General features: G+C 34.0%; 3 protein-coding genes across 8 annotated transcripts; 2 read left to right on the top strand and 1 right to left on the bottom strand.

Annotated features, from left to right (window-relative positions):
* Positions 1 to 63: 63 nt before the first annotated feature.
* On the bottom strand, positions 64 to 3,944 carry LOC114878749 (WD repeat and FYVE domain-containing protein 2). Its single transcript, XM_029192892.2, has 7 exons — positions 3,559 to 3,944; positions 3,268 to 3,409; positions 2,983 to 3,188; positions 2,632 to 2,871; positions 2,420 to 2,558; positions 2,142 to 2,341; positions 64 to 2,066 (listed from the first exon to the last, which is right to left on the bottom strand). Exons 1-7 carry the CDS (start codon positions 3,717 to 3,719, stop codon positions 1,928 to 1,930), a joined length of 1,227 nt encoding a protein of 408 aa, XP_029048725.1. The 5' UTR covers positions 3,720 to 3,944; the 3' UTR covers positions 64 to 1,927.
* Positions 3,945 to 4,156: 212 nt separating this feature from the next.
* LOC114878750 (AKT-interacting protein-like) lies at positions 4,157 to 6,172 on the top strand. Its single transcript, XM_029192893.2, has 7 exons — positions 4,157 to 4,502; positions 4,599 to 4,780; positions 4,856 to 4,920; positions 5,161 to 5,261; positions 5,343 to 5,530; positions 5,611 to 5,779; positions 5,847 to 6,172. The coding sequence occupies exons 1-7, from the start codon at positions 4,488 to 4,490 to the stop codon at positions 5,928 to 5,930; spliced, it is 804 nt and encodes a 267-aa protein (XP_029048726.2). The 5' UTR covers positions 4,157 to 4,487; the 3' UTR covers positions 5,931 to 6,172.
* A 534-nt stretch (positions 6,173 to 6,706) lies between these two features.
* On the top strand, positions 6,707 to 9,578 carry LOC114878743 (cdc42 homolog). Of its 6 annotated transcripts, none has more exons than XM_029192884.2 (5): positions 6,707 to 6,889; positions 7,502 to 7,701; positions 7,761 to 7,870; positions 7,945 to 8,142; positions 8,220 to 9,578. In XM_029192884.2, the coding sequence occupies exons 2-5, from the start codon at positions 7,524 to 7,526 to the stop codon at positions 8,307 to 8,309; spliced, it is 576 nt and encodes a 191-aa protein (XP_029048717.1). In that variant the 5' UTR covers positions 6,707 to 6,889; positions 7,502 to 7,523; the 3' UTR covers positions 8,310 to 9,578. The 6 variants fall into 6 exon arrangements, with proteins under 6 accessions (XP_029048717.1, XP_029048715.1, XP_029048710.1 ...); XM_029192882.2 differs by having other exon boundaries at positions 6,707 to 7,040; XM_029192877.2 differs by having other exon boundaries at positions 6,707 to 7,094.
* Positions 9,579 to 10,147: the final 569 nt, after the last annotated feature.

Here is a 10,147-nt window from a genome sequence, read left to right as displayed (position 1 = left end):
ATCGATTCAAATTGGTTACCTTGCATGTTCCTTGCTAACTCAGGGTAACACAGGCAAAATGAATCGCTTACATTGAAAATATATTTTCATTCCATACGAACTTCACATGAACGTTGTACATACATATACTGTGATAACTCGTAACATGTACATCAACATGCAAAGTATTGAAAATTCCAGCAACAATAACAACATTGGCGACGTTATGCGTATTGAATTAACGATTTTATAAAATCATTTCTATATATAAACATGGTTTTCCTTTTTCGTACAACGAGAACGACACCTTCTTTTCAACGATCTATCTTTTACGAGCATCTCAATCGGTTCTCTACTAAAATTACAGAAAAATATCACGCTACTTTGTTACCGACTCGTTGGTTCTAACAGCAACGAAAACCATAACGTTGAGCAAACGCTAAAAATAATCTTTAATTTGATCGAGTATAAATTATTTGTATAAACGAGCGATTCTCTATAACATAATGCAACAAATCCTGTATATCCTATTGCATACGATATGAGACAATGGTAAAGCCTACGTCTTAATAAGTATATAAATTAGATGGAGGAGTACACGTACACGTACATTTATATATATATTTCGAAACGATCGAAACCTTTATCGTGAGCATCATTAATACGCAGCATAACATTAAATACGCAGAGCACAAAGAAATTAATCTGGAAGCATGTATTCTTTCAACAACGTACAAAGTATTTATAATAATATGCTGCAACTTCGTAAGTTGTTCTAAAAACATATGGAATAGATACGTTTAAAAATGAAGATGAATTCCACTGTGGTAGAAACTATTGCACCAAATTATGGTTGAACATTCGCTTAAAATGCAATCTTATGACGTTAGTGCGTTATGACGATAAATGTAATCTCTCTTACCGCAACTACCTTTATCACTAGATACAGTAGAGAAATCAATGCTATTTGGTACATCGCTCCAGCACGATTAACAGTAATTATATTCAGGCACAAGATATGCTTATTTATGTTAAGTAAAATCGATGTATGTATAATTACAAATAACTGTAGAAGAAATAATTAAAATAGAAACATTGCGTTTCTTCGTTGTAACTTTATACTAGGATAAATATTATCGCTACGAATATCATTACAACTGAAACACTAATTTATACTTTTCAATTAACATACCTGTTTTGCATAACCCGTGCCTGTTTCTGAATTATCTGTTAAGAAGTCGACGACGAGAAATCAATCAATTTTAATAACGAACTGTCTGTTTAGTTACTTATTAGAAGTTACGATTTTACGTATATTAAATAATTAGGAATAAGATAAACAGAACGACTAGGAGCTATAATGACTTATTTGTAAATTTCTCCACTGCTTTAACAAATTTTTAATATAATTCAATTTTATAGTTTAAAATAACATTGTCATATGGTACGGATTATCTTTCAATATTTTGCTTTTCTGCAACAGAAACAGTTCATTCGTATCCATCGCGTTATTCGTATGAATTTTACCTTCTTGTATGTACTTTGATTGAAAATAATAATTCGTTGTAATAAATTATGATGACATATTCTACCGATTCATGCTTTGGTCGTTTTTTAAAAAGTGATTGCACAAAGTAAGAAATGTTAAAAAATAGACTAATATATATTAGATCCTTAATAAGTTATCCTGTTATCCCTTTTGTTCTGTTGAGAAAGATGTTTCCAAGTAATATATGTTTTAGTGATTTTACAAATGTTATACTATTTCGGAATTGTAGAATGTTTGAATGTCATAAAACTTTTTGTACAAGAAGCAAACTGTGATTTCATGATTACATAAAAATAAGCTTTGGATAACGAATTTTTACACTGAAATATGGTAGTAGGTTTCTCTTATACCTTACGATTTGATTAGTTTTGTTAATTATAAATTAACATGTATGGAAGTTCACTGAAGAAGCGCGGAAATATCCCAAATTTTAATCAGACGATCCTGACCGATCGTCAATAATCTTCGTCTGGACGCATCAAGATCCATTCCAACAACGTTATGTTTCGCATCATGGAAAGATGCTAAAGGAGTTTGGCTATATAACAAACGAAGTTACTGAATAACATTTTTCCTCTTTAACCTTTAAAGTATTAGGTAATCGTCCGCTTACTTTGCAGCTTTAAGTTGAATGTAACATGGATCACACACCCTAACTTCGAATTCAAAACCCATTGCTGGTATCGGTATTCGTTGAGACGTACATCGTGCGCATAATGCACGACCACAATGACGGCAATGATGTTGCCTCAGACCAAGTTGTCGTTGGTCCATCATTGCTTTGATATTCCAAAAGAATGGTCTTCCACAAGCCTAAATTCAATATGGTACTAATAGTAAGTGAATCAAAAGGACAATTATTAAAGAATTTGTTATTCCGTAATTGTATACCTGGCATGTATCTGACTCTACCCATGCTGCAGTTTCTTTTCTATTCGCAGCCATATCCCAACACACAATTACCCCATCTTCTCCACCGGACAATAATACGCGTTCGGCACTTGCATAGCACAGTGCCGTTACTTTGTTGCTGCGATATTATAAATAAAATTGTAGAATATACCATTTATTCGGAAATGTTTCTAATAAATTGAGTGGCTCACTGATGTCCTTGAAGTTCATACGCCGTACCCTGACGTCCACCAATGTCCCATACTATGATACTTTGGTCAAAACTACCAGAAAATAAAAGCTGTTTTTCAGAATCCCATGCTAAGGTATGAATACTTCCTGTATGTGCCTTTAACGTAGTGATTAGCGTAACACCGTTAGTATCTAACTTTAACATTGCTATTTGTCCAGAGTAATCACCGATAAAAGCATGTTTCGATTGCGCGTCAAATCTAAGCGAGTTAAGGAAATTCTTAATATTAAATGAAAATTCCTATAAACAGTACAACAGAATAAGCAAACAAGAAGTATATTATATGTAATTTGTCATGAAAAAAGGATACTGCAAGGCAGTATACCATGCATCTGTCTGATATGAACCCAATTTCTGCCCTGTTTCTGAACAGTGTAATTGAAACATTTTATCCCGACCTATGCTTAGAACCCATTCACAGTTTGGGGCAAATATAACACCTGTGACTCTTGCTTGATGCGCTGCATATTCACGCATGGCAGTCATTCGATTGTAATCTTGTTCCAAAATGAATTCCTAAAATTAACACCTAACATATTTATTCTAAAATAAAGAAACTGTTGATAATAATATAAAAAGCTTGCACGATACGCACATTTATTGTTCCATTTTCCAAACCGACAAATAATTGTCTAGTTTGGACACAATAATTCATGGATGTTGCTCCAGCAGCCATGTATTGACAAACGCTAGGCCAATATTGGCCCGAATCGCGTTTCAACCAAACTCGAACCGTTCTGTAAAAATTATAATAAAATGAATTTAGATAAACATGAATGTTAGATTACCTTCTTGGTAACATGAAATTAAAAAGTATCTAAACCAGTTATTTCAATAAATCTTTTCAAAAGAGAATTTCATTATTCAATAAAATAGTTTAATCTACCTGTCATCACAAACACTAATCACACCATCTTCCCGCGGTATAATGATCGCCGCATTGACATCGTCGTTACATCCTTCCAATTTTGATAAAAGTATAGGCTTCCGGCTTGTACTGAATTTATCATGATTCACTCCAGGAGCGGGTTTTATTTCTGCTGCCATTTCAACTTTTAAATAGTATTATTCGAAGCAGACTTGTCATTTGACAGTTGTCGGACTTCGATATTAATCAAAGTTTATACCTTATGAAGGCGGAAGGTTGGACTTTTTAAGAGATTGTGGAGAACCTATCGGCGTTGTTCGTGCTATTTATTTGTCACACGAGACTTCTTTGCCTTCCTTTTCTGTTCCTCTTTATCGACTGTAGACGTAGTCTACTTCTAAATATCCATAAATATAAACATATGCATAATACGTAAAAGAAATAAAAAATGATTGCCAATTATGTAAGCATCTGAGCGACAACGCCTTCATCTATAGAAAAGTTAGCAACTTTTTTCTTTAATGACAAAAAAGTTTGGTTTCATTCTTCTTTTTGAATTATTCGCCTTATTTCTAATGAAATATAACAAAATCTAATTACGATTTAATTTACATTAAATTTTGTTACAAAATATCAGTTTATTTGAACTTTTTATTGATATTTATCGACATTCATTGCTGGCAAATATTATTCGTTCATCTGTGAGATGGAGTATTGCGTATTACAAGAGCAGTGACTACAGTAGTCACTGTTACAAGGAAAATGATCGACGGTAGATTCCCCAAACTCAATTAACGAATAACACACATCTTTTCTACCGTTAGTTTATGTTACTAATCATCCGTCGCAGTTTGTGAAAGTATGGGAGGTGATTTCGTTATTTAAAATTATCAATATCGATAATAATTGAGAGGATATTTTTTTAACGTAATACATATAATATCATTATGTCAGGAATAAAGGTAATGCGGAAAAGAAGAATAATTACATGTCCTATTTCATTCTCGGTAATGAAAGTATAAAGTTAGAAAATAACAGCAGATATTTGTTAATATTAGGGAGATACTAATAAGGATAATAATCTAAGAAGACAGGGTTCGTTTAGGAAATTACTGCCTCTGAATACCAATGGAGATTCTCAATTGAGTATGTCTGTGAAAATGATCGACAGGCCGACCGTTTCGCAAACTAATAAGGAATATGCAATTTATTTGCAAGAGTATAACATTTTATCAGAATAGTAAGATGTCTTCCACAAAATGTATATCATCGTATAAACCTCTATCATTAAATAAAATAATTCTTCTCTTTGTAGCAACATGTTGTGCACACAAGATCTGAAGGGTGTATATGTTATACCATCTGCTCAGAATTCCTTATGTAAGTAATACATATAAGTAAAGATTAATTTTTTATTTCAAAACACTTTATGTACGAAAAGAATTGTGCTTAAATTATTTAGGCCAATTATCAATTGATTCTTAGGTCTTGCTTATCCTGACTTCACCCTATATAATGGTTTCCATGTAAATATGTGCATGATTTATTGTTTGCCACCATTTCTTATACTTAGGTTTCCAACAAGCATCTACTAAATTATAATGAATTATTTTATGTTAGTATGGTTTGGTGTACAATTTGTCCGGCAAGGAATTTATCAAGGAGGAATCTTCAGATTTAATATTACACTACCTCAAAATTTTCCAGATGGGGGTTGTCCTGTAAGACTTTTTAACATATAATATTTTCACCATGGACTACATTAGAACCATACCAATATAATTATTTTAAACAAATTTTAGAAAATTGTATTTCAAACTCCAGTTTTTCATCCTTTAATTGATCCTGAATCTGGAGAGTTGTGCACAACATGGAGTTTTTCTGAATGGAGGAAAAGCAATAGAATTTGGCAATTGGTACAATTCATAACAAAAGTACTGACTAAAGTTGATATCAAAATGAATGCTGTAAATCAAGAAGCACTTAATTTGTGAGTGCATGGATAATGTTATGTTAGGATATTGAAGTTGAATGTACATACACACCTGATACATTACTTATATATTACAGATTAGAAAATAACTTTGAAGCTTTTCGAGATCGCGTAAAAAAATGTGTAAGGGAGAGTTTAAACAGAGTTTACGATCCACCTCCAGTTGATGATCCTCATTATATTACTTTTAGTCCATATGTTGGAGAACTTTATGATTCCATCAAACAAGAAATTTACCAGTCCAAGGTTAGAAATATATATAAGCATTATTTAATTTATGAACAAATTGTAACTACACGATTATACGATTTAGGATGAAGAAGAAAATAGAGCATTGGGTTTGTCCTGGGTACAACCAGGCTCTCTTCAACCATTCTCAAAACCTGAAGTGAGATAGTAATTGTAGGAAATGAAATCTTAAAATAGATTTATAGACGTCCTTAGGAAGTAAGGAAATTGTACATTTTATGTATGCAGGGGATAAATTATAATGTATTTTTGTATCGTAGAAAGGTGGAAATTTTTTAATAATTTTGTGATTAATATGGTTTTTTATACACATATACGAAACTTTATAGTGAGCATGTATAATACTCTTGTATTTAGCTAAGTTATAAAAATATAATCATTGATTGATTAGTTGTTACGTGTGATATTGCATCCTTTCTTCTTTTAAAATCCTTGTCCCAAACATGCAACTTACGCAGAGAACAATATTAGAAAATAAAATAATTCTTTGACACTTTTTTAAAATTCGATTCCAATGCCATCTATACAAAAGCGGCTGAAACTACTCAACAGGGAAACATTAGCGCTCTCTATCGAAAGGTAGCGGAAACTACTTGTCGCTTACCGGCCAATCCTCCTACTTCCGATAGTGTTTCCATCGGTCGGTAACCTGTTGAGTAGTTTGAGCAATTTTTGAATAGATGGCGCTACTGTCGCGCGCCGAAAAAAAAGAAGCACCCCCCACTTACTCTGTTCCGCGTCCGAAGACTTACTGATGTACTTCAGCATGGAGCGGTTAATTATAACGCGCTTGCGCAGACGAAGTATGCGCAGAGCGAACCGAAAATGCGTCGTATGATAGGTGCGATCTTTCGTTGAACGAACAATACGATGTGCGCATAATGATTTAAATTAATAATATTACCATTTGCCGTTGTTGCTATTATTTTAGTATAAATAATAATTAAGTATTAATTCTCATTGTATTTAAAATTATAATTGGAAGTTAAAAACGATTCCTTCAAAGGCGTTACCGTAGCTTGGTTATCATGCGTACTGGATTTTAGGCGTGTGCGTCAAGCATTCAGAATCAGTATCCGTCAGAGGAAATGTATATTTCGTGATAAAGTACGGTAGAATATATTATAACCGATAGTGCCGGAATATTAGATGTGTTTATGTAGTGTTTTATTTTCGTTTCAAATATCTCGCATTATTTTCCCGCTGTATTTTAAGATTATGAACTATAATTTTAGCCTTTAATGACAAACTTACAGTTGTAGGTAACTGACTTGGTTTTTCATTAAGTGGATTAACACGATTTTATTTTAAGGTTCAGTAACAAATGTCAAATAAATGTAGAAGACAATACGAGGCTTTCATCTTTATAAAAAGTAGCGTAAGGTTTTAAATAATTTCATATTTCTGTGTGGGGCGTTAGGTACTTATTTGTAGGTTAAGGGCTAACCCAGCTCGCATATGATTTACGGGAAAATCCGTATTGAGTATGTATATTTCGTGCAACTTGGTAAATAGTACAGGTGTAATTATCGTTTTATTTGTTTGCAAAGTATTAAGGTGCTTGGATGATTATTCGTAATTCATACAACTCGTAATAAGGTCACGTTGACAGATTGTATATAATTTATATTCGTACTGTCTTCCATTTAAAGTTATTCTCATGATTAACTTAAGAAATTTATATACGTATTATGCTAACATATATTTTACATGTTTTAGATAATATAATAAAGATATCAGTATGCAGACAATAAAGTGTGTCGTAGTGGGAGATGGGGCTGTGGGTAAAACTTGTCTCTTGATTTCATATACTACAAATAAATTTCCATCAGAATATGTACCCACAGTCTTTGACAATTATGCGGTAACAGTAATGATAGGTGGTGATCCGTACACTTTGGGATTATTTGATACTGCTGGTAAGAATCAATTTACAATTATAATAAGACTAAAATATTAATATTTCTTTGTATTATAGGACAAGAGGATTATGATAGGCTTAGACCTTTAAGCTATCCACAGACGGATGTATTTCTTGTGTGTTTTTCAGTGGTATCACCGTCTTCTTTTGAAAATGTTAAGGAAAAGGTTGTACATCATTATTGTAGTAAAATGAAAATTGTTATTTAAAAAATATAAATTTCTCGTATATCGTGTTTTAGTGGGTACCCGAAATAACGCATCATTGTCAGAGGACTCCGTTTCTACTTGTTGGTACTCAGATTGATTTAAGAGACGATGTTGCGACTATCGAGAAATTGGCAAAAAATAAGCAGAAACCAATATCGGCAGAGCAAGGCGAGAAGCTGGCTAAAGAGTTGAAGGCAGTAAAATACGTAGAATGTAGCGCGCTTACACAAGTAAGAACGTGCATTGAATATAGCATTCGTTTCTGTTACAAGCTTTCAGTAATTACACGATGTTTTTAACGTTACAGAAAGGATTGAAGAACGTGTTCGACGAGGCTATCTTAGCTGCACTGGAACCGCCAGAACCAGTGAAGAAGAGGAAGTGTATACTCTTATAAAAAGAGTATTAATTTGGAGAGAGAAAGAGAGAGATGCATGTTCAGAAGAGGAAAACAAAGCGATGAGTAAAAAACAGCAAGCGGCGAATTTTATACGTAGTATAAAGCACTGTTAAAAAAATTAAAAATCGTGCTTACATGGTTCCTTTTTTGGAAAAACAAATATTAATCTTCGGAAACACGTTAAGAGCCGCTAATATTACAGCGCGACAACTTCAACAGTTTTTCTTTTTCATACGATCATACTAAAATCGCGACCACATTCCACGCAATATAAAATTTCTATCGGCTTTTCGAGATTTTTCTTAAACGCATGCTGCACAAACATTTTCTAATTTGTCAAGCTTTGCATAGAAGATTTTATATCGTTTAAAAATTTCGGTAATATCCCTATTAGAAGAATTGCTGCTATCGATTAATAGTATTTTGTGTTTCGTACATCGTCACGGCAAAGAATCAATCAAACATTACGGAAAAAGAAAATCAAAGTGTTCGATTTTAATATACCGGATTAAATTGTATCTTTCTAGTAAAATCAGTATTAGAAACTTTACGAATGTATAGACTATGATACGCTATAGATACGTTGCCGACGTTTCTTTTTCTCGAATAAATTTTCAAACACGCAATAACAATTTCGAAAATTCTATGCGGCAGCTACGTGTGACAGAAAATTTCCGTAGAAGCGCGTTGCTTTCACCGATTTTTCATACCTGATTTTGTACATATCAGCGTTCGTTACGGTACGGACTGATACGAGAAACGAAAACGACTGAGAGAGGAGGGTGGTTATAATCGGGATTTATACTTTGTAAAATTCAATCAACAAATTCGTTGGTAGGCGATCTTGTAAGAGCGATTGCAACGTTCGATAGGTAGTACACGCGATTAGGTAAGCGAAAGCACAATGGACTGGTCGAGAGAAGCGTCGCTCGCACGCTTACTTACTATGATAGTTATATTGAAGGAACATAACTGTATTATTCGATAAACGAAGAATCGATGCCTAACGTTTTCTTTTTATTTTTTTTTTTTTTTCATAAACTTTAACGTTACGTAAACTGGATACGCGTGCAGCGATAAGTCTTGAACGGACGATCGAGAACGTCCGTCAAGAAACTTAGCGATCGATCGATTTTCACACGCGGCGTCCAATTAAGAGAGGTGGCATTTATTAACACTATTCGTGTCACGATATGTAGACACAATCGCATTATGAAATATTCACATAAATATATTTATACTACGCATAAAGATGTTTTTTCGTTATTTGGACGTATTATTCTCCCCGGAAAGAATTTCAATCGGCATGCTCGGTGGTTTCACGTTTCGTCGTTCCGTGGGTTTTCTCGTTTAGAAAGTAATGGAGATCCGGAAAGCGCAAGGTATGCTCGGTATTCCTTGGCTCTGAATCGGCACGTGCGAACGGAAATGTAGGGTGCAGAGAGACAGAAACGGGAGGTAGTCGTTGTACGCGGGTACACGTACACAGTTTGCCCACTGTGGTTCGTGCGAACCGTTCTCTCTTTTATTTTTATTTTCCGTTTCCTTTGTCCTCTTTTCCTTTTATTTTCTTCGTTGTTCTTTTCTTTTTTTTTCTCTTTTCCTTTAACTCGACTGCTCTTTCTCCGTCTGATCGCGGTGTTCGTACAGTCGGTTTGCTCGATTGCATTGCCTGTGTAGCGTTGCGCCTTGTGGTTACTTCAATTAGGTGGATTCGTGGTTACGTATCGACGTACTGGAGCAACTTGAGCACGCCGACACAAAAGGTACACCAGTCACGGACTCATCACGGACGTGCCTCCGTGCTGCCTTGACATTATCGCTAATCACCTCGA

This window comes from Osmia bicornis, chromosome 15 (assembly GCF_907164935.1).
Source record: "Osmia bicornis bicornis chromosome 15, iOsmBic2.1, whole genome shotgun sequence".
Taxonomy (NCBI): Eukaryota; Metazoa; Arthropoda; class Insecta; order Hymenoptera; family Megachilidae; genus Osmia; species Osmia bicornis.
The sequence above is the reverse complement of the archived record's forward strand: the minus strand, read 5'-3'. Positions and strand labels throughout refer to the sequence as shown.

Excerpts from the sequence above, each read along its gene's own strand:
- LOC114878749 (XM_029192892.2), bottom strand. The coding sequence starts at position 3,719 with ATGGCAGCAGAAATAAAACCCGCTCCTGGAGTGAATCATGATAAATTC. Across the intron at positions 3,189-3,267 it reads TGGAAAATGGAACAATAAAT|GAATTCATTTTGGAACAAGA; the intron begins GTGCGTATCGTG and ends TGTTAATTTTAG. Across the intron at positions 2,342-2,419 it reads TAGAGTCAGATACATGCCAG|GCTTGTGGAAGACCATTCTT; the intron begins GTATACAATTAC and ends TATTGAATTTAG.
- LOC114878750 (XM_029192893.2), top strand. Across the intron at positions 4,781-4,855 it reads TATAACATTTTATCAGAATA|CAACATGTTGTGCACACAAG; the intron begins GTAAGATGTCTT and ends TTCTCTTTGTAG. Across the intron at positions 4,921-5,160 it reads ATCTGCTCAGAATTCCTTAT|TATGGTTTGGTGTACAATTT; the intron begins GTAAGTAATACA and ends ATTTTATGTTAG.
- LOC114878743 (XM_029192884.2), top strand. The coding sequence starts at position 7,524 with ATGCAGACAATAAAGTGTGTCGTAGTGGGAGATGGGGCTGTGGGTAAA. Across the intron at positions 7,702-7,760 it reads GGGATTATTTGATACTGCTG|GACAAGAGGATTATGATAGG; the intron begins GTAAGAATCAAT and ends TTTGTATTATAG. Across the intron at positions 7,871-7,944 it reads TTGAAAATGTTAAGGAAAAG|TGGGTACCCGAAATAACGCA; the intron begins GTTGTACATCAT and ends ATCGTGTTTTAG.